At 39.1% G+C, this 24,857-nt stretch overlaps 1 protein-coding gene across 4 annotated transcripts in view; it reads left to right on the top strand.

Moving 5' to 3' along the window:
- The window catches only part of mAChR-B (muscarinic acetylcholine receptor), a 45,259-nt gene that overhangs the window by 15,687 nt on the left and 4,715 nt on the right, over positions 1 to 24,857 (top strand). For all 4 annotated transcript variants that reach the window (XM_066293594.1, XM_066293596.1, XM_066293597.1 and 1 more), the window contains exons 3-4: positions 23,934 to 24,085; positions 24,578 to 24,802. In XM_066293594.1, coding sequence (XP_066149691.1) covers positions 23,934 to 24,085; positions 24,578 to 24,802 — 377 coding nt within the window. The remainder of the gene's footprint in view (positions 1 to 23,933; positions 24,086 to 24,577; positions 24,803 to 24,857) is intronic.

Here is a 24,857-nt window from a genome sequence, read left to right on the forward strand (position 1 = left end):
TTACACGGAAGATAAGTTTCGCACGAAACTGCGTAAATTCAAATCTTTGATTTTCCTAAGGGTAAAACCGTGTGAAATGGAAATAGTAAAATTGTTCTGCCTTCATAACACAACAAATATGGCGAAACGACAGTAAATCATTAGTAAAATGTGCGAAATTTTTAAAAACTACATCAAAACACAGAAAAATTGAAAAACATCGTATTTTCAGTAAATAGTCACGAGCTTATTGAAACATTGGAAAAATGTATTATTTACATGTTAGTAAAAAATTTCATAATTAGTAAATGCCCTTTTGCTTCTAAACTTTGTTGACGCCCAGAGGGCGCGAAGGCTGGCACTCCTCGACAGGTATTTTCGTTCATTCCTCTTAGGTTACAACCCCCATAAATTATCCATAGAAGTTCGTCACCTTTATTTAACCTGATTTCTCAAGCACTCCCAAAGGTTCTCTATAAGGTTCAAGTCTGGCGATTGTGGGGTCCTCTCATAACATAAATAGAATTCGTGGTGAACCAATTCTTCGCAAACTTTTTAGTGTGCTTCGGGTCATTATCTTGGTGGAGAACCCATCTCAAAGGCATGTCTTCCTCGGCATATAACAACATGTGTGTTGTTAAGATATCCAAATACCATTCGTTAGTTCGAATTACTTCAATTTTTATGAGGGGGCCACACCAGCCCACGGAACACATCCACAGATTTTTACGTTACCACTTCCATGCTTCACGGTCCTCACCGTGTATCTAGAGTCAAAGGCCAATCTTGGAGGCCTTCGCACCACTCTCGAACAGTCTGACCTAAACATCATAATCTTGGGTTCGCCTCTCCATAGAACGTTTCGCCATTTTTTGATTTTCTACTCCCAACCGTTTTAAGAGCTCTCGCAGGAAAGTTTTGCAGGTGACTCAGTGAATGTTTTTCAAGGAGGACACCTGTGGGGGACTTCTCGTTTTCAAATTTCCTTCCAGGCACTATTGGCATTTCACTCATTATTCGGCATTCCTTGGGCCGTCTTAAAGTTTCCTTCTTTGCCAGTCGCACAATTTTCCGACCCATACCAGTTGTAGGCTACCGAGCTTTACCTGTGTTCTTGGAGCGGATGGTTTTCACAAGCATTCTGGACCGTTCCGACAGAAGATCCAACGCCTTTTGCAATGAACCGGAGTGATAGCCCTTCGTCTTTTGAGCTCGTCATTGGACGCCTTTCATCAGGAGAGTAATGATTTGTTGCGCTCCATTTTCCATAAATTTTTCTATAGAAAACTAGAGGATATTCGAAGGAAATAAAGTTTCAAGAACCGATACCTTACTTACTACAAAAATTAAAATGTGTGACATAGCAAAGGGAACACCCCGTAAAAATAATTTTATTTAAATAATTTTTGGTATTCGTGTTTGTATACGAGAACCTAAACAATGATAAAATTTTTAGCCATGTTTATCAATGTATTTACAAGTTATCAGGAGTTTTAGTTTTTTTTTGTACTATAAAATTGCAATAAAATATCAACAATATGACTAAAAAATATCATTTATTCATGTATAGCGTGCCTTTAGATTAATCAAATATGCCTAGAAGCAGAATGTAGCGAAATTTGCATCAGTTGATCAAGTTTGAGAGTCGCTGAACAGTGGGTCTACAAGAGGCTCGTTGGTCATTTAGGGAAATCGTCACTAGATTGAACCGTAGTGTCAACACTATAGTGTGATGTCAGACATGGTTCCAAGAAGAGCAAACAGGCAGAAGAAGTACTGGACGATCCCGAAGAACTACAGAACGCCAAGATTTGAATTATGGTCCTAAGAGATAGTCTCGTCGAGGACGTTGGCGGATCAGTGATTAGCTGAGCATGGAAGGCCCATTGGGATTCGAATCATTTATCGCCGGATAAGAAATTTTGGACCGATTTCCTACCGTCCCCATCTTGTGTTACTCTTCACTTTAAATTATCGTCAAAATCGGCTGCAGTGGTCCAGAGAACGGATACATTGGAACAGATAATGGGAAAATATCGTGTATGGTGACGAATCCATGTTCTGTTTAGGTATGCATGATGGGCAGGCAAGGGTAAGAAAAAGACGGGGTGCAAGACGAGATCCTCAGTTTACAATACAGTGGAATGCCCATCAAACTGTTAGGGTAATTGTTTGGGGCGTTACTGCATATGGTAATAAGTCACCTTTATTTTTCATTAGACGCAGTGTAACAGCCCAACGATACGTCCACCAAGTCCTAGAACCTCACCTCTTGTCTCATCTAGAAACTCTTGTTAATCGAGTTTTCCAGCAAGACAATACACAACCACATGTGGTTCGAGTGGACTTCTGTCAACAAAATGCAATCTATTTGCTGTCCTTGCTCCCTTGATCTCCAAACCTCTCACCGATTGAACATGTATTGCATATTGTAGGTAGAAGGTTGCATAATTTATCCCATCCCCCGCAAACCTCAGCGGCGCTATGTCATGCTGTGTCCAGTTAGCATGGAATGAGATCCCCTAAGAGGACATTAATAACCTCATTAGGTCTATGCCCAGACGCGTACAGCAATGTATAAGACGCCGCAAAGGACCGACAAATTATTAATTATTTTTTCGTTTTTAAAAATTAAATTTGTTAAAATTGTCAATGAAGGATTTGTTTTAGTTTAAGAAACATGTATACCAAAAATGATTTAAATAAAACCATATTACGGGATGTTCTCTTTTCTACGTCACGCAGTATATTATCACAAACATCAATAAATCTCACTGAATAACGTTACGAGACGTTTATAATGCTGTCTGTCAAAAAGCGCTTAGACGGAAACAATTGAATTTTTGACAGTTGCTATTTTGTGTTGACATGTCTTCTGTCATTAGGGAAAATGCACATTGCATCTACCTGACTAAGTTAACTCTTGAAAATTTTCCTAGAATTTTGACAGTTCCGAGATTCGCAACTAGTTGACGGGTGTATTTACTTTATTGGTCGCATCTGTAAGCACATGTATAAGTCATTTTCCATTAGGAACAAACAAGACGCAAGTACTACATCGTGAAAAGCTAAAAGTTACACTCTGTTCATTAGATAACAATGACAGTACCGTTTTCTGCTACGTACATGGAGTTTTATAGAGTGCAAGCGAAAGGCAATTAGGCGATTGATGAATCCGAGGGAGATAGGCTACCGTTTCCCCCTCCATTGTCAACGGTCGACTAGTGCCGTGGTCTCGGAAGCAGTACGCCATGTCCGAGGACGGATCTAGTCCTAGGTGATTTTGGAGGACGCAAATTACGCGGACGCGTTCCGTTCTGTAACGAATTTAAATGTATGTGGGTATATGCAGCCAAATATACATTTTTGTCAGTTTTTCGAAATCCCTTGATTTATGAACTGTGTAAAAGCGAAATCGTGTAAAACAACCGCCGTATAAATCGGGGGACGTGTACACTGATTTAGCGCCAAGCTAATAAGCCGATGACGGGCAGGAGTTTTTCAAAAAAGCCACATATCTATTAGCGGTAGAGATGGGCAAATTATCGATTTTATAGCTAGAGCAAAACCGTGTAAAGCGAAAAAAAGCGTCGACTTTTTGTTAATTAATGGAAAATTCGGGAACTTCACAGTGGGTCGCAGTCGATTGTCCAGATTTGCAATGTAAATAGCCCCTATCCAAATAAGCTTTTTATGTTGCCACGGCTATTTGAATCCAATCGATACTTAACGTCGACTCGTTACACGACAAGACTAACCATGAATTACATCGATGGTGCGTGCTGGCTGGTACACGGCTTCTATATCTAATCAATTAAAGCCGAATCTACAGGAAATGTTCACATTTTCAAATTGTCATGACAAACAGACTTCATCCAGGTTTAATGGTAGTCCCCTGGATCCAATATAGCGCGTGGGTAAACAAACAACCTCCGGGGAGCTTGTTAACACCCTCTATAAAATCTATCAGCTCTAATTCGCTCTCGCAAAGGGACTGATTGCATTTTTAAATTAGTATAGGTACCTAATTAAACCCTCAACCACTCACCAAGCAGAGTGAGTTGAAAATAATCGAGCCATTTTTCAATTAGTGCATCCCCTGGACAAATCTGACATTAAACGCTTAGGGGCTCTATTTCTAATTAAAATTTTAGATTTATTTAATTTCGCATTGTTTATTATGAATTTCATTTATTACTCTGAGAAGAGATTAACGTACTACGGAATTTACCTCATTATTTTTAACTCGTTTTTGTCTTCATTGCCCTTTTAAACCGGGATGATTTGCAGGGAAACTCCCAAATAACAATATCAATTTTAACGGTAACGTCTGAATCGAAAATATTTTAGAAAAATCAAAATTTTTCCGTTTTAGAGATATCCCCCCCTCTTCTCTGGTTGGGGCCCCGGTGAATGACGTGACCGTTAATTTGCAACTGTCAAATTTGGGAACACGAAAATTATCCAGACTCTGGATCTTTGCCACTCAGCCTCACTATGTTTGATCTCACGAACAGTTCTCAACTGAAAATGGTTATTTGGACATAAGTTTAAACTTCCAGATTATCAATTTCGCCCCAATTCGGAGCGTTATTCCTCTCTTTCGAATGATGACAAATAACGCGACAGAGGACGAGAAACTTAATTAACAGTTCGTGACTCGTTAAATAATTGCCGGTCCGTACAAATTTCACAGGGCATTGATCAACGAGTTCTGAATCTCCCTCTCCGGTCCGAGGTGTGAAGGGGTAGCTCCAGTCGTAATTATGATTGCCAGTTAAACTTTGATATGGGCATTTCGATAATAATTGGTTTTGGTGGGAATAATCGCGGTTGGGACCGATAAAAAAAACCGAACGTAAATGAGTTTGCGAAGATTTCTTCGGAGAAAAAATGTTCTTACGATTTTTCAGAAGCGAGACAAAACCGATTTTGCCATTTTTGGATCAATCAAAATTAGTCAGAGACACGATCCATTCAAGAATTAAAAAACAGGTAGTTCGGCCTAATTATCTGCTCCGATCCATTAATTAACGAGCCTTGTCGATGGGTTGGAATTTTTCACCACGAGAACTTCAAATGAGCCTCAGGAATTAACGTACAGGGTGTCGATTTGGAAACTTCCCACCCCTACCGTCTCGAAACGGGATAGATTCCTAAAACATCGCCGAAACGTACCGATTTTGTTATCGAGGAGGTGCAATTTTTATGTAGAACTGACTGTGAATCTGTCAACCCTCTGCCCCCCAGAGCGCCCTCTCTAATATCTTAAATGGTAAAGGGGGCTAAGTGATACATAGTTTTAAAGCGCTTTTTTCTCTGCATTTTGGTACATTATTTGTTACATTTGACTGTTGCAATGCATCAAGTTAGGAGTCCTCGATCATTCAAAATTCATTTTGCCTATTCGTAGCATTGAAGTTAACACTTTTATTCCGACATGCGCTTAGGAAATTGTCGTCACACATTTCTGCACGGCCATTACAAGTTACAAAACAAATAATTTCCCTTATTACTGGTCTTAAAAAAACACGTTCAAATTCGAAATTCCTATTTTTCACATTTTTTAGTTCATTAGATATTTGAAACGTTCTCGGTTATTTTCCAAACCGTGTTAGATCCCATTTCGAAACACTTCCCTGGAATTTTCAAATCGTTAATATCATCGAGCTGAATTTTGTAAACGACCCGTTTAATGTGCCCCCATAAAAAAATAGTCTAACGGGGTTAAATTTGGTGGTCTTGCGGGCCATTCTGTCGGCCCTCTTCCGCCAGTACATTTGTCAGGATATCGGTTATCCAACAATTCTCGCACTAGGCAAAAATAATGCGGCGGAGCTCCTTCTTGCCGAAAATGTATTTGGTCTCCTTGCAAGATCTTTCCATTAACTTGATATTCCAAATTAATTGTCGGGTAAGAATCAATTACATTTTCAAGTAAGTCTAAGCACAGCTCTCCCGTCAAGTTTGCCTTAGTGAACGAAAGTTGTATAACGGCGTTTCCGAGAATACCAGCGTACACATTAATTTTTTCTGGCCACCTTGTAACGGCTTCTCTAAAAATGTGGGGATTTTCATCACTTCAGTATCAGCAGTACTGTTTAGTGATCGGATCACTAAGAAAAAAGGTGCACTCGTGGTTCAAGCAAAAATTCAAAAAAATATTGTTATTAAGTCGGTCGTTGTGCAAAACTCCTTTTAAAACACGCCGAAGAGTCCTTTCTTTGTTTGTAACAGAGCCTGTTCCGGTATTTTGTTTATTATGCCTGAAACGTACCTGTGACTCGCACATGAATTGAGATATTTAACATTAACAATTTCCGCTGTTCTTCTTGCGCACTCTCCTTGCTCTCCGTAAACAAAAATAATGTCAGTTCTTTGCTGAATTGTTTATACCAATTTTAAAACGACTTCCAATGATACGGGAATGATCACAATGAATTGAACTAAATTGAATCCCTGTTAACGTCGAGCAGTACCACAGTTAAGTAAATAATATTCGTCACGCAAGATGATATCAAAATTTATCGAAGCGGCACCCCATTGTTAACAACAATAAACAATAAAATTAATATTCTATGTAGATATCGCTTTATGAAAACCGGGGAAATTTATTAGGTTAATAAACGTTTGCGGCCATTAACGCATGCTTTCTTTTGACGATCGCCACAACAAGCAATAAGCCAATAGATTAGTAAATAGATTTGTTGCAACAATTTCCTGATCGTGGGACGTGCTTGAACAAACGTCTCGGTTTCAATGCTGTCGACACGTTAATAGGAAAAATGACTTTAGAATGATTAAAGACGCCTAAGCCGATAACGCGACAGTCAAATGTAACAAATAAGGGACTAAAATGTAAAGAATAAAAAGCCATTTAAAATAATGCATCTCTTAACCCCCATCGCCTTTTGAGATATTCGAGAGGGTGCTACTGGGGGGGTGGAGGGTTGAAAGAGACGCAGCGAATGCCACATCAAAATTGTTCCCTCTCGATAACCGAATTCGCCGTGGCCCGGCGATTACAAAAAAAATCTCTCTCGTTCCGAGATAATAGCGAATGGGAAGTATTCAAATTGACACCCTGTATCTGATTAACTTCGATCCAACCCTGCCCGAACATTATTATTTATTAATTCCCCCTCGATCCCCCCAATGAACATGATCGAAACTCCACGACAACGCTCTGTTCGCCCGTCGAAATTATTAAGTTAAAACGTACCCCCTTGTGATTAATGACGCCGCGATAAAGTTGTATTGCCCCACATCTGGCCGATAAATATTAACAGGCTTAAATCGACTGATGTGCGAATTAATGGCAAGTTGAAACCACCACACCGACCGAGAGATGGCGCAAAGGGGTGAATAATTAACTGGGCGCATGCGCAGGTTAAGTTGCGAGACGATTTTTCAAGGTAATCTTATCTCTTGAATCCTCAAGATACGGCAACGTAATTGACTTCTTACGGCATGCAACTACGAATTTTTTAAATCATGAAAATGGACAGTCACTTTGATTTTATCTCATACCTCGAAACCTTTGCGCGGGGTTTTGGTGCGCCCCTGATTGTTTCTGATGCATTTTTCACATTGGGGGCACTCTACAGGATGTACAAGAGCTTCATTGATGTCGTAATTCGGCGGCATATACAGGGTGGTCCACTCGACCGTTTGCTAGGGCCTAAAAGTGATACAATTTTGAGAATTTTTAGTTAACTTCGACGTGTGCTCTTTATTAAAAATATTTTCAAACTTCCTGTCATTTCTTAAATTTATTAACTTAAAAATAATCTTAAACGTATAAATATATAAAACGTCACAACAAATGTTCAAATATGCCTCCCTCTAGTTCAATATTATTAATAGCACGACTGATGTCACGCCGTCTTAATGTTGCAAATGCATTTATAATTTTTGTCCGCAAGTCTTCTAAATCTTGTATGGGTTCGGAGTAAATTTTATTTTTTAACGTTCCCCATAAGTAAAAATCAAGGGGCGATAGGTCAGGTGACCTCGCGGGCCACTCTATTACACCACGATTTCCAATCCATCGACCAGGAAATTCGTTGTTAAGGAAATTCCTTACCCCCTTTAGGTTGTGGGGAGCGTCGAATCTGAATAACCCTGTATAAGTTTAAGCAGTATCAAGTAGAGAACGTAATTCTCTATGAAACTGTACCGGGGTTACCCACACCTATTCCAAACCATTTTCGAAATAATTTTATTTTTTATCTGAAACTAATGTGCTCATTTTGGTAAATATTTTAATAACTTTTTCACTTTTTTGATAACTTTCATCTATGATGGAACAACGCATTATTTAGTTTTCCGTGCTTAACCACGTGAGAAGTGAAAACTTGCCAAAATCAATATGTACTGCCAGTTTCACATAAAATTTAATAACTTCGAGAATGGTTTGGATTAAATGTGGGTAGCCCTGATACAGTTCGCTAGAGGATTATATTCTCTACCTGATACTGGTTAAAGCGATTGGGTGCCCCACTCGAAAAGGTAGACTTCAGCGCCTTCGCAAATGCGAATGTTAGGGGCTGGAATTTGGACACCCTGTGCAATACTAAGTCGTATAAATAGCAAAAGGGTAAACTGACTAAAAAAGGGTAAAAGACTCTGACATTCCGCAAAAAATCGGAAGATTGTGTCTTTAATTGCAGAAATGTGTAATTTTAAAATTGGTCGTTATTGGGGCATGTTTTTAATTCGAGGGTAAAATCTCGAAAATGGTAAAGGAGGCATAGGAGATTATATAGAAAATGTGTCTGGAATATTAGGCAAAATTTAAAACTAAAATAATTCACTAGGATTCTGTTCAAAATAAAGAAGTTGACAGCTATTTCCGGTTAAACCGGTAGTGGCAGGAAGCTGTAAATATTCAAAAAAAAAAAAAATAGTCGTTAACGTAATTTCAAATTTTAAAATTCGTATCACTTTCAGATTCCGGTAAACTTTTAACGAATGGGTTGGGTGAAGAACCCTGTATATTTTGTATTTTATAACAGAAAACTGTTGAAGTCAATTTGCCATGTGGCTCATTAAACATGAGAAAACAGATAAGTGTTCTGCTTACCGAATACAGTTTTCAGTGACGTAGCCCGTCGTCCTGCCCGCTGATATACAGGGTGTGTCCTAACTACGCGTAAAAAATTTAAAGGCGTAATCCTCGACTGATTTTGAGTCAGAAATGTCTAATAAACATATATCCGCAAATGCCTTGTTTCCAAGATACAGGGTGTTGAAATGTGACAAGAAAAAGAGATTTTATTTCCAAAATGACTCAATTTGGGTGCTTGAATTTTGGAAAAGACAATTTTTTGGGGGAATGCTTTAATGATTAATCATAAGAATTGCTGAAAATGACCATCATCACTCATGATGCACGCTTCCATCCTTCTTGTTAATGATTGTCTCACTCTCTCGAAAACTCCTGGTGTGTTGCGTATCGTTTCACATCCGGTAATTATACGTTCCTGAAGTTGATCCAGAGTGTTTATTGGGACAGCATAGACAAGTCTCTTCAGATCACCCCAAAAGTAGAAGTCCAGAGGACTACAATCCGGGGACCTTGCTGGCCACGACTGATTAGGCTCTGGGACACCTTTGCCTATCCATTTATTTGGAAAAGTTGCATTTAATGCAATTTTATTGCATCTTTCAGTCAACACCCTGTATCTTGGAAACAAGGCATTTGCGGACAAATGTTTATTAGACATTTTTTACTCAAAATCAGTCGAGGATTGCGCCTTTAAATTTTTTACACGTAGTTAGGAAACACCCTGTATATGTATAGTTTTTATTTGCGTCTTAACTATCCAATTTGTAATTGAATTCTAAAAGAGCTGGAGAAGCATTGACGAGGAAAAGCTTAATTTTCAACACTCCTCGCATCAGATTAATTACGAATTTCAACTCTTTAGATTTACTTCCATCAGATACGCCAATGTGATTAAAGTGCGATTTGTTAAAATGTAAGATATCGCAGAGGAAATGTGGAACTATCTAATACCCTTAAGGATCTGTCTAATAGCCTCAGTGGCGTAATTAGTAAATATTAATGCTTATTAGGGTGTACTTATTACTCAAAAACAACCCTCAAAATTAGAAATTCCAGAGCGAACTGATTTCATAGCTAGATTTAAGTCATTGGCGTGCATTGCTCCCCGCGGTTCTTGGGACCGCATTAAAACTGGGACAGGCAGTTTTTTTTGCTGATTCAATCTCTTTTTCTCCCTTTGTACGCTTCTGTGTGCTTAATATTCCAATTAACGGAAAATAGGAAATTATCGTTTACTAAATTCAAGAACAGACACTGGTCGAAATCGACTTTTTCTGAGAGTGGCTTATTCTTTCACCTGCTCGTACTGGCTATTAAAACCTTCATGCACGTGTCTGTTTTAACAATACCGACCTATAATGGATACGGGCTTAATCTGTCTATTGGTTGCTTAAAGGTTAATCCGCATCCCTCCAATTTTCACATAACACGATCGTTCGTGTTCGATTCATTTAACATTTACTCTAGCGTGAAGACGGAGCCATCGTTATCGAAATCGAAGCGGAGGAGGACTTTCAAAAATGTGCAGGTGAAACTGAAGATTCACGTAATCGTCTACATATCTTTCGGGGTCGCCATGAAAGATATGGGTAATTAAAGCCCCGTCGTGAATAGTCTTAAAACTGGATTGAACCATCGAGGGCTGAGGGGGTGCGGGAGGGGGAGGGGGAGGGGGCGGGTGGTGCAGAGATATGGAAGAGAGAGGGGGGAGGGCAGAGAGATGAGAGAGAGGAGGGTGGAGATCTAACGTTCTATAAGGGTAATTAACTTCCAAGAAAGTATTGGCAGTTTTGCTTACCAATTCCTCCTTTTTATAAATACGTACCTGTTTGTGTTGGAGGTAATTGATTTGCTTTAGGTTCGGTTTTTTAAACGTCCGGTAAGACTGTCAGCGAGATAATTCTCATTGAAACGACGAGCTCAGAGAGGAGCATCGTTCGATATTGCCATTTCCATGGAAACCATCTTGCCGAAAAAGCTATCGCGAGTTTAAAAACCGAGCCTTAGAAGTGTGCGAAATTATGCGGGATAGTTCGTTGGGAATGGGACATGGCAGAGTCCGAGATAGGGGCCCTCAGTATGTGACAATTGGGTCCAGCATACCTTATACCAATGCTGCTTTAGATTTACAGCCTGTCGAAGGTTGAAATTTTATTTTTTTAATTCCTTAGTAACTTTTTGTGTTTTCTGGTAGCATGAACACCACAATTGGTATATTTAGGTTTCGTAAGATGCCAAGTCAGGATTTTGATCGAATTCTTACATGGTTCCTAGAGGGCGCTAATTACAGCCCACCGTTGCGGTATATTTGGTCAATTTTTTTTATGAGTGTAACTAAGGTCAAATTCTATTCGATGTAATAAAAGAGCATCTATTTTTACACAAACAAAGTATTCTCGCTAAATCTCGATTCTCTGTCCGCCGAGGACATTTTCATCCATAAATTAATTCATGTCGTACCACGAAACGTTCGTACTTTCTCGGATTTTGCCTTGTCTCATTCCCTATGAATCGCCCTGTATAAATATTCAGCAGGTAAAGTTATATACCCTATCTGTGACATTTTAATTATTCAGATTGTTTCCAGAACGAGAAATACTTTCCTCTACCACCTTCATTGAAAACAGAAATTTTCTTCCTCACACGCGAGAAGAAAACAGCTAACTTCTGCTCCCCAGGGAGGATAACACCTATCCTCTACGTCCTCTCAAGGGAGCAAAAGTATTTGTCTCTTTACAGATCCTGAATACACAATATTTTCCAACTTCTTATGGACAAGAATACTTTCCTCCCTAGGGATGAAAAGTATTTTCCGTCGAACAAATCCTAGATATACAATATGTTGTTATTTTCTCATGGAGGGAAACAGTTTCTTCATTTTTATGAAAACAGAACATTGGTCGGGGAAAGAATGGGACGCGCACCCTGGAGGAAAGCGTCCTTCACTCTCCCGAATGCTGACGCTCTCCGTTTCGCTTCGAGACTGAAAATATATGCGGGAGTAAAAGTAGCACTTTCCTCCCTTGTTAAGCTAATAACTATTTCTTGTAGCGGCCCGCGATTGACGTCAAAGTTTGAATGATTATTGCGCACTCTTCCAGAGGAATAACTCCTGTTGGTCTGATTCTGGATGAAATGCACTGAAACCGGGATTGCAAGGATAGATCACTTACAGCTCCTGCAGTTTTAAGAACACGAATTGATTCCCGTTATGGCAGACAGGATTTTTCGATTGCGAGTAGTCTGATTGACTTGAGAATTGACATTTTGCGGGCGAAAACAATTTCAAACACTCTCCCTAAAAGGGAACTCCACAGGGCCACATTGGGCCACTCAACTTCGAATTCACTACCCTTAGATCGCATGCATTTTTTATCCGAGATTCAGTCACTACATACATTGTCGATAGAATATATATTAGCAACTGGGAAATGAGATTATGTTCCGGTTTCCGGCATCAGTCAGGGAGAGTTACATAATGGAGAATATGTTGTTGTCCCTCAAATGCCTTGACAGCCATGATATTACACTGAGAGTGATTGTAATCCGGTATGAGGGCGTGTATTAAACCATTAATCCTGTTTCCCTCTAGAACGTTTTGACTCCTTAAGGATGCACCACGTTTCTGAATCAGTGGAGGACGTAAAGCCCAGTTTTTGTCGTTCGATTTCATCAAAACGTCGTCGAGGAAATGGAGTCCCTTTCAAGGAAATCAAACGAGTTTGCCTTGGAAAAATCTAGTACTTAACGCGGCCAATATTGTGCGAACTTCGTGAAGGGGGACGACCGATAATAGCTTTCCAATCCGTTCTTATTGCTCTGACTTTCTTATGTATCTAGTGTCCTCCACTCCGTACGAAGGTATCACCTTTTCAAAACAGAGACAATTCCCTCATTAAGGCGGCCCCTGTAGCAGTACCACCACAAAATACCAGCACAGTCCGAGAAGTATTCGAGATGACACGTAGATGGCGATTTTTCTGTTAAAAATTTGCGTATATTACAAAGTCATAACCTTAAAAAGCTTATGTCTGAGGTTTGAGGGTGCTGCGTTGGTTTCTGTTCCTTTCGGAGCTACTTTCAGTGACCGTTTTTAGAAATGTCGTGAACATGGAGGAAATTGATCATCGATATGTGATTCAGAACTTTCATTTGAAAGTTTCAGTTCATCCAACATCAAAGCAGAGTTAGATTCTGCTTTGGAGGAATCTCGTTCTTCGTTAACAATTGTAGAAAATTTCGGTGGCAGAGTTTAAATGCGGCCGTACCAGCTGCCAAAGCGAACCCCGAAGTGTTCAACCCGATGACGCTGCAGATCTGACCACTCCAGAATTTGTGGCGAAAACCCGCAAAACTGTAGAGTGTACTTTTCAAAAAGTACTGTACAGGATGTCCAGTTTTCGACACTATTAGAGGCCATCTCTATTATTATTGCAATTCAAAGGTTTGGGTTTTCGCAAACGTTTATCACTTTTTTGCAAACCAAGCGATGTCGCAAACACATTTATCATGGTCCTCTTCGTTTTTGAAATACAGGGCGAAATTGAAAGTTGCGCATTTTCAGACAACTTTGGTAATTGAGTTATCTTATAAATTATCGACTAGGTAAAAACGGAATCTTACACATTCATGTAGAATCTGGTGATGTACTCAGTTTTTTCCCAGGTTTCCCCAGCTTTAAGAAAATTGCCGAAGTTGAGATTCCTTAAATGGGCCGCCCTGTATATTAATTGGTAGTTGTATTCTACTCATTAAGAGTTTTCCTGAAATATGTAAAAATCAACCCTTTGTTTTGAATCGAAGGCTAGAATTCGTATTTTTTTAAACAGGCTTAGAGATTAGAGGCCAAATAGATTTGCCTCTATTCAACTCATATTAGAAGCCGATAGAAGGCGAACATCGATAGGTCAGGCGATCGCGGTGGCCCTCTACAACTCCATTTGCGGCCATTGATCCTTGGGGAAAATTATTTCCTAGAAAACACCTTATCACATGAGCATTATGACGGGATTCACCATCGTGCTGAAATTATATACTATTTAGATGGGCCGCAGGCCCATTTTCAAACAACCCTGTTATAACATCTTCCATGACTTCCAGATATCTGTTTGCTACAAGACTTCCCTCAAAAATCGGGTACCCTATTAGGGCGTCTAACACGAAGCAGAACACACCAAATCTAAAGCGCCCTTGCTGCTGCCCTTCGAAAATAATGTGCTGATTTTCTGCACACCACTGTCCCGCATTATGTTGGTTAAAAATATCAGCATTTGACAAATGGCTCTCGCCGGACCAGATTACCAATCTTCCAAAATTGGCATTGGCTCGCATATGTCCTGTATACCAACGACAAAGGGTTAATCGTCGATCTTCATTCCCAGGGGGCAGCCCTTTCACGATTTTAAATTTATAAGGATGGTATTTGTGTTCCCTTAAAATTTTTTGAGTACGATTTTTGCTTATACTCATTTGTTTCTCTATCATTCTGCAAGAAGTTGAAGGAGTGGTTTCTGACCGCGTCGAAACGTTCATCTCATCTACTTTTTTATATTCTTTGTTGTCTCATTTGGGTCGAGGCTCCGTAAAGGGTCCGCGTTCTGTTAGATTTTTTTTTAGTATGGAAAATCTATCGGGAAATGGCTGACTTCTTTCGGGATGGCTACGAGATAATGAGGAACCACTTTATTATTGTTCATACATATCTAAGATGCTACTTAAAAGCATCTCGCAGAACTTTAAATATTTTAGATAAAAAATAGAAAAGTGCCTACTGAAATATAAATCGGCACCTCTTTGAGGATTCTCATTGCTCTGTATGAAACAGGCCATGAGGTCATATTTTTCGTAACTGCCATGCTTTTGGGTCATGGTTCAAATGGGTTAAAAAACGATTAACGTCAGCTTTCCAATAATATTATTTTAAAACGATTCTGACCGGAGATGAACAACAAAATGAAATTTTTGTTTTTCAGCTTCACAGAAGCCCTGGTCAACCACCTAAAAAATATATGTCTATTTCTTAGATACGCAAGTTTTTAATTATTTAAATAATAGATGTTGCAATAAGAATAAATAACCTCTCACTATTTACATTTTAAACAGCTGAAGAAATTTGGAATCAAACGACCAGGCATGTTAAGGAGATATTATTTCGATAATAATGAACTTTTAATAAGTAATATCACCTCTTGGTGGCAATCTACAGCATGTTTAAAAAAACGCAAATTCTAGCCTTCAATTTGGAACAAAGTGTCGACTATTGCACATTTCTGGAAAGCTCTTGGTAAATAGAATGTAACCACCAATTAACACACAGGGAATCCCATTTGAGAACTCCCAGCTTGGTGATTTTCTCAAAAATGGGGCCACCTGGGTAAAAACTGAGCACGTCACTGGATTCTACATAAAAATATGTGTAATATTCCGTTTTTACCTAGTCGATAACTCATTAAATAACTGAATTACCAGAAGTGCCTGAAAATGCACAATTTTCAGTTTCGCCCTGTATTTCAAAAACGAAGGGGACCATGATGAATCTGTTTGCGAAAATATTTTGGTTTACAAAAAAGTGAGGAACGCCTGCGAAAACCCCCAACCCTCGAACTGCAATAATAGCAAAGATAACCTGTAAAAATGTCAAAAACTGAACACCCTATATATCGCATTTTGACCGAACAATTAGATAGGAGAAAGCTATGCACAAGGTGGGTGTCGCGATTACTCACAGATGAGCAAAAACAGCGCCGTGAGGGTATTTCAAGGGTTTCGCAACAATAAAGCCGAGTTTTTGTATCGATTCATGACCATGGATGAAATGTGGGTCCATCATTTCACACCTGAGACGAATGTGCAGTCAAAACAATGGACTCAAAGGGGAGAATCGGCTCCAAAGAGGGAGAAAACCGTTCAATCTGCAGGAGAGGTGATAGCGTCAGGTTTCCGGTATGCACGTGGAATAATTTTTATTGACTCTCTCTACAAGAATAAACGGAGAATATACAAATTCACTGCAGCATTTGAGCGAAAGGAATTAGGAAAAAGTGACCGTATTTGGCGAAAAAGAGAGTTACGTTTTATCGAGGCAAAGCATCACTCCACGCTTCCGTCATTGCGAAGGCTAAAATCAATCAACCTGAACTTTCTCCTCACCCACCCTACTCGCCAGATTTGGCCCCCTCAGATTATTTTCTATTTCAAAACTTGAAAAGAAATTTGCCAATAATGAGGAGGTAGAGTCCGCGGTTGATGTCTATTTTGAAACATTCGAACTTTCTTACTATTAACAGGATATACACAGATATACAGGGTGGCCCATTTAAAATATCTTAAATTGATTTTTTTCTTCGGAAAACCCCGAGACACGTCAATTATGCCTTTAAGGGGGACATTTTTAGACCATAAATTCGTAAGTGCAAAGTCATCCCCGTAAACGTGGTGGCAACCCCTTCAAGAATCTTAAATGGCACGGGGGTCAAGTGGCACATCAAATCAAAGGTATTTCAATTCTCTTTACAGCGATGCTGAAATTTTTTTCCTCCGCCTTTAAATATCGTAAAAAACTCGTTTCAAAACATCGGTGAAACAAATAAAAAATTGCGCTAAGCTTAATAATAATAAACTCATGAATGCTACAAAAAATAATATGTATCATTGAATTCTTAAGATAAGATGATGAGTTTTAGTCTGATTTTCCACCAATCAGAATTGTATCACGAAATTTGTCGATTCATCCAACGATTCAAAGCATCATGGTTTGCCCCACCACAGAGAGGTTTGAAATTGTCGCCATCCATTTCAAAAACAATGAAATAGCCCGAGAAACTGCGAGAATTTTTAATGGAAAGGATCGCGGGAAGAATCTTAGCCATCTCTACGTGACGAATTGAATGTCCAAATTCATGGAGACTGGATCCGTTGCTAACAAAAATTGTGAAAGGCGACACAACGTTGAAAACGACAAAACTTTATTTGAGCCACCCGAGAATTAGCAGCAACATCAAATATTCCACGTAGGGGTATTCAGAGTATCTTGAAAAAGCACAACTTCCATCCCTATAAAGTGCACCTCATTCATGAGCTCAATCAAGATGATCCGGATCGCCGTATGTAATTTTGTGAAATGATGAGCGAAAGCGGTTTGATCAATCTCAGTTTTTTAAAGGAGGTACTGAAGTGATGTGAATCCTCGAATTATGAGATACGGCATTCACAGTACTCAGAAAAATTTAATGAATGGGCTGGCCTTTTGGGAAATCGTACTGTGAGAGTTTTTCCTCTACCTGATAATCTGAGGGGTGAATCTCGCGTCATTCTGATTCGAGACTTCATCTAACCTCATCATAGTGGATACCTTTGACGACGAGAATCAGATCCTATAGAATGATGTATTTTTTCAACAGAACGTCGCGCTGTCACACTATCACGCAGTTCCTGGTCGTAACTTTTCGGATCGACGTTTTCCCGAACACCGAATTGGTAGAAGGAGTTTCATTAAATGGTCCCCACGATCGCCTGATTTAACGCCACTGGACTTTTTCGCATGGGGTCATTTAAAAACTGTTGTTTTTCAAAGCGAAATCTGTTTGTTTAGAATGTCTTAACCATCGAATAGTAATAGCGCGTGGTGAAATAAATTCTGAAATGCTACAGAATGTTCGGGAAGAGGTTGAACAAAGGCTTTATTATCGCATGGAAGTAAATTGGTGGCAATTTAAACTCTTAATTAAATAAAACATTATTTAAAAAGTAATTTTTTCGGTTTTTTCATCGATGTTTTAAAATGGTTTTTTTGCAATAATTGAGGCGGAGCAAAACAAATTTCAGCACTCTCGTAAAGAGAATTGAAATACCTTTCGTTTGATTGCCACTTGACCTCCCGTGCCATTTGAGATTCTCGAAGGGGTTGCCACCCCGTTTAGGGGAATTACTCTACACCTACGAGTTTATGATTTGAAAATGTCTCCCTTAAAAGTTAAATTTACGCACCTCGACGATTTCTGAAGAAAAAAAAATCCATTCGAGATATTTCCGGTGAACTGTGTTAAATGGGCCACCCTGTAGATCATCGTTGGGAAAAGCGTGTCAATCTCAAAGGACACCATGTTGAGAAAGAACGAAATGTTTTCAAATTTTTTTTTCTTCGTCATGTCGAGTACTTCTGAGACTGCCCTCGTGTGCTCGCATTATCATGAATTGCCAATTTTGAAATTGTCTTAGCTCGACAAGCGCCGAGTCGAGAATAATTAAAGGGAAAGAAATGAAGAAAACAAAAACGAGAAAGGGCTCGACTAGCGCCAGGTTAAGAACAAGTTAAGATTGTCGGGGATGCCGACAAGATAAACGAGCTGGACAAGCGCTGATTCATCTAGTATTAAAAGCCCTCAGAGAACGCTGTAAAGTAAAGGGGATTTACAACGCCGGCTCCGCCATCTAAGTGAAGATTGCCGGAGCTAACAAGAAGAGAAAGTGGTTCAACAAGGGCCGAAACAAGAATTATTGAGTCTCTGGATAGAGTTAGAAAACAGGAATCTCTCGTCAAATGCCGGGTCAAGAACTGTTTCTAGAAAAGGGTAGATTGGGAACAGCGGTTCGCAAGCACCAATTCAGAGAAAGAAATAGAGAGTGCGGGAACTAACAATAGGTGAGAGGGCGTTCGACAAGCGCCGAACTAAAAGAATTTTCAAGTCTCTGGATAGAGCTAGAAAATAAATAGGGCTCGTCAAAAGACGACTCAAAAACTATTCCCGGAGAAAGTCAAATATTAACCAGGGATTAACGAGCACCGATTCAGAGAAAGGATTTGAGATTACAAGAGTCAACAAGAAAAGAATGGGGTTGGCAAGCGTCTAATCAAGAAGTTTTAACCACGGGATAGAGATGGTAAATAAGTAGAATTTGTCAAGCAGTGAGTCGAGAAATATTTCTGAATAAAGCTAGAAAATAAACAAGGCTCAACAAGCGACAACTGAGAGAAAAGATGATCGAGAGCAACAAGAATAATAAAGAGGGCTCGATAAGCGGCAATTTATCCTGCCTCGACAGGGATTAATTGATGGAGTTTCCATTCACCGCGGATTTTTTTTTCTTTATTCTACAACAAATGCGCCTAAAAATTTCTGATCCGATTACAGTGTAAAAAAAACTTTACCGAACTCAACAGTAAATTTAAAAGTTGAAGGTGGATCGTTCCGCCCCTCTCCTCAAAGCTGATTTAATTTTACTAATTAATAACATCCAGGTACACATCACATCTCATTCTCGAATAATTGTTATTATTGCATTGGGCTCACCATGTAATTTAATTAGCAGAAATTCATTCGCAACTGAGGTCGAAACTTTGAGGCAAATAAAGGAGAAATTTCAAAGTTGGTGGTCGCAAAGTTGGTCATAACTTGTCGGGCATTTACGAACCAACAATATCAACCAATTAGACTATGCACGTGCTTTTGCTTGAGTGGGAGGTACTATCCCCCAGTCTAAACCACATTGTTGCACTGACATTTTTCCAATCGGCCTTTAAATTTGCGTGAAACGCGAAACAATAAAACCTCCGGCTAAAAATAACCCATAGATAGATAATAAGCTCTATTCAATATGTCTCTATTATCCCGCAAAGTAACGTTCCCTATCCACAATAGCTCCGGCTCGTTTTGGAGCATTTCTCGGTGTTCGTATTCATCACCGTTGAACGATATAATGGACATTTATTAATTTATTACATAACTGATATAGGAAATGACATTTCAAAAATTGCCTCTTGTCCGATTGTTATTAAAATGTCTCGTTCGATATAGAGAACGAGGGAGGTTAGATATTATTGTCCTCATTTCTTTAATTTGCCAATGCAATTTCGGACATTTGAAGCCTCCGACGACCTCCATTCGTAAAGTTGGAAGTCTTGAAATTGGGAGTGTGACTGGCACGGCCCTGTATTTTTCCCTGAACTCTGTGGATGTTTCCATTTTTGAAGAAAACTTGCTTGATCGTTCAATAATCAGTGGCGTAGCTTCCATTCCAATAATTATTTGGACGACAGCGAAGAAAAGCGGTACTTTTACTCACGCATGAATATTCGAAAGGATACGCTTTCAGCTTCCTTTTATTATGTTTTTCAATTAGCCCGTGCTACGCCCCTGAATCTTCAATAGAAATTACCCGCATTTTTCTATAATTCAAGAAAACTTCGCGCCCTGAATTTTCCAATAATCTACGGTTTGATAGTCGGATGCATTTCGATTTGCTCCATAGAATCCAGCGGCGTGCCACTAACCGAAAATAAATTGTTACAGTTGTGTATTACAGTTGTTATTGTTAATTGATACAGTTCGTGGAAAATTAGATAAATTTAGGGAAAATTCCTGCGTTTTGTTTCTCCTTCTTTCCTCCTGGGCCACGATGAGAGTTATTAATATTCAAAGAGACCAAAATACACAAATAACTGCATTATTAAACGCCATTTCGGCGTTTAATACTAAAGACAGAAAGATAAAATCTATCAGCCATTAATAATTCTTTTTAACGCGAAGCGAGACTGGTTGAAATTCTCGGTTCATTATTTTAGGAATCACTAGACACGTATAATAACTCTAATAATGTAGCGGAGCCCCATTTGCATTTAATGAGCTTTTAAAATTCAAATTTCTCTTCACTGAAGAGGAGGATTTAAAAGACGCTGTATGCTTAGCTCGAGAACAGGGACGGCGGCAACTTAAATGTATCTCGTCGGTTTTGAGTTCTTTCATTTTAAAGAATATAACATCAAAAGCTTTAGATGCATTTTTTTAAAGTCAAAAACAAAATCGTTCCAAAAGCCCCGTTTATCGGCCATGAAGATTTGGCGATCTTTTTCACGCATTTCAATTACCCGTACGACGAAATTCACTAGATAAAGCTAATTAGTCTTTCGGTTCTATCTTAGGTCTCTCTCGTCGTCTACGTCCCTGGATTTTCATTAGAAATTCTGCAATTCAAGACAACGTTGCATTTATGATTTTATAAAAGTCAGTGGCGCAATTTGCGTTTTTAGTTTCGCTTGATCTCTCTGATGAACGATTTCTTTCATTCCCTCGAAATGATGGCATGAAGTCACATTTTATTTACTGCCGTGGGAAACCCTTTATGGCGGTTCAAACCTATTGATGGTATTGATGACTGGAAAGTCATAATTTAATTTTCTTACCATCTCATGACTTTCAACGGAAATTAAATCCTATCCCCCTCACCTCGTAATAAAAAACACGAAACAACTATATACATAACATTTGTCATTTCCAGTGTCTGGACACAGTCAAAGGTTAACCTCGAATTTTTCCCGAGTGCCCCTCACTAAATGGGATCTCCGATGCGTTAAGAGTCAAGATTTTTTCAGGAACAATTAACCAGCACCAAAATGGCAGGTTGCTACATCTGGATGAAACATTGCGTGCTTTCCAGTTCTCATTAAGGAAACTTCTCCCCTTTATAGGGAAAACTTTATTTGAACAACTCTCGATATTAAAACAACGTATTTAGAATTAATAGATCCAAGTTCTGTACACTTTACTTCTGTAAAAATTCACTTAGGAAACTTATCTGGATATTGACTTTTCTTCACATGATACTTTTAAAAGTTTTTAAAACAATGTGCCCCAAAATAGCATAATTCGTCTTCAATTAAGAGGGTTCGGTAATCTTTTTCAACCCTCGACCAGGTGGTTTATCCGGAATCTACGGGCACATTGATGTATGCGCAAACTTAGAAATTTAATAAGGCCTTAATCATCCCCCTTCTTCCCTTGCTTTTCCAAGGGCTCTGCAATATCAGCGATAAGGTACACGCAACGACACGATTTGCACAGGTAAATGTTTAGAGATATCTTGTATAGGGCGCCAGAGGCGTACCGAAGCTTAATGTTTTATTCCTTCGCGTACGAGGGCAGTCCCAGAAGTACCCGACGTAACATTTAAGGACAAAAATAATTTAGAAAATGCTACGTTGTGTCTCAACATAGTCTTCTTTGAGATTGACACACTTTTCCCAGCGATACTCTACGGCCTCTATACTCCTGTTTATGGTAAGAATATTTCAAAGCATCAATCTCGAACTTCACCCCTTCATTATTGGCAAATCTCTTTTCACCGAGCCATCGCTTCAAGTTTGGAAATAGAAAATAATCTGAGGGGGCTAAACCAGGCGAATAAAGTAGGTGAGTAAAAAGTTCGAAACCAAATTGATTGATTTTGGCCATCGCGATGACGGAGGTGTGGACCGCTGCGTTGTCTTGATGTAACATTACTTTCTTTTTTGTTAAATGCGGTCGCCTTTTCCTGATTTCTTCGCTCAAACACTGCAATGAATTTGCATAATATTCTCTGTTTATTGTTTCTCCTTTGCGTCCTCTCCACGTGCATCCCAAAAAATTGGCGCCATCACCTTTTCTGCAGATGAAACGGCTGTTCGCCTCCTTTGGAGCCGATTTCCCCCTTTGAATTCATTATTTTGACTGTCCTTTCGTCTCAGGTGTGAAACGATGAACCCATGTTTCATCCATGATTATGAATCGATGTAAAAACTCGACTTTCTTGTTGCGAAACTTCGCCAAACGCGCACTTGAAATATTCCCACGGCACTGTTTTTGTTCATCTGTGAGTAATCGCGGCATCCATCTTGCGCACAACTTTCTCATATCTAATTGTTCGGTTAAAATGCGATATACAGTAATTTTTGAAAAGTACTCTTTACAGTTTTGTATGTTTTCACCACAACATCTAGAGTGGTCAGATCTGGAGTGTCATGGGGTCAACCACTGCAGAAATAATCTTCGCATGTCGTACGATCGCGTTTAAACTCTGCCACCCAATAACTTAAATTTGTTAACGAAAAACCAGATTCCACCAGAGTGGATTCCGCTTTGATGTTGGGTGGACTAAAACTTAGAAATGAAAGTTCTGAATCACATATTGATGGTCAATTTCTTCCATGTTCACAAAATTTCTACAAACGCCCACTGAAAATAGCTCCGAAAGGAACAGAAACCAACGTAACAACCTCCAACCTTAGACATGAGCTTTTTAAGGTTATGTCTCTGTAATATTGACAAATATTAAACAAAAAAATCGCCATCTACATATCACCTTGGGTACTTCTGGGCTTATCCTCGCATTTTGGTATGACTAACATCAGTGTCCGGTGTGTCCAGAATTAGGCTTTGCTAGTAGTCTAAAGCATCCGTGCTACCGCGCTTAGAAGGGGCTAGGGCTGATAAATCCATCGAAAGTTTAAAATGACCAAAACCTGACATTTAAAGAATTTTAAAGACGAAGATATGAGGTGCAATTTAGCGGCATGACATAGAGAGCGAATAAGCAGTAGCTCAAGAACAGACTAATAGTAATTTCGATTTCAATTAACATTTACTTACGCCACTGAATTTTTAAAGTAAAATTAGATATCCCAAATTTCAATTCAATACAGCCAGAGGCGCGATAAGGGGAAGGAATCGACCAGCAATTAATCCAAAAACAATAATTCCAAATTAGTCCAAAAAAAATAGACCTAGCTGAAACCTAGAATGTACGCCACTGTGTTTTTGCAATAAAATCTCTGCTAAATTACGGCTCGAATTGAAATTTTATATTTTCAGCAAGCAGTTATATTTTCCCAGGTCGGTAGCGTAACATAGCAAGGGGACACGTTATTGCTTGCAAGAACTGTATAAGCGCTCAAGTGAGTTACGCCACTGTCTTTATAAAATAATAGCTCTGGGGAGGTTTTAAATTAAAAACTCTTGTGCTTCGACTCGATGGTAGTCAGTGGCGTGATGAAACCGGGTATTGCCAAAGCAAATTTATACTAATTTGAGTTTTTTCTTTCGAGACCTTTCCTAGCACTTTTCGTTCCTTTCAGGAAACATCAGAAGCAAAAAGAAAAAATCTGCAGAACCATTTACGAAGGCGTATTATCCGTGACTAGGTGCACTGAAATTTTTAATATTACATCACTAAACAATGAATCCTTCGATGGTTTTGGTTCGGAATGGGATTGGATAATGAAGAACGGTAAGTATACAGATCAGTTAACAGTTATTAACGGCCAATTTTGCCGTATTGTCCAAAAGCTATTTCCTATTGATTTATTATTGATTTTTGATTTTGTCTGGAAACTTGCGACTCTTGGTCATACTTGCTAGGTTTTCGTCATTTTTGAATAATTGCTCGCCTGTAAATTTCAAAAGAAAACATTTTCACTTCGAGCTGAGACATTCTATATAGACATGTGACCCGTCTTGTTTGGCTTATAATATTAATAATAATAATAATAAAAGTGACGATGGAGCGTGTTTTAAAATATTTAACCGTCGAAACGTAACTCACGTTGCTACTACGAAAGCAGCTCATGTAAATTGAGCTAATTTGAAACAAAGATAAGCGAAAGGGACCTCTCTGTGCATCCCCGAGGGATAATAACGCTTCACGAGGGAGGTTCTCCAAAAATTATAGTTTCATGGTTTTTTTTTTTATCAAGATAGTACCTGTTTTGATCTCTTTCAGGGTCTAGTGAGAACACGACGATTGCCTCAGAGTCGCCATTAAATCCGGCATCGCAACATTTTGAGCTGTGGCAAACGATACTGATAGCTATAAGTATAGGAATATGCATCGTTCTCACTGTGTCCGGAAACATTCTGGTGCTTTTAGCCTTTATGGTAGACCGGAATATACGACAACCCAGCAATTATTTCATCGCTTCTTTAGCGGCGACGGATATGCTCATTGGTAGGCCCAAAAAGACATTTTCATGATACACAACGAGCGATAAAATGGCGCTTTA

This window comes from Euwallacea fornicatus, chromosome 19, assembly GCF_040115645.1.
Source record: "Euwallacea fornicatus isolate EFF26 chromosome 19, ASM4011564v1, whole genome shotgun sequence".
In the NCBI taxonomy this organism is placed as follows: domain Eukaryota; kingdom Metazoa; phylum Arthropoda; class Insecta; order Coleoptera; family Curculionidae; genus Euwallacea; species Euwallacea fornicatus.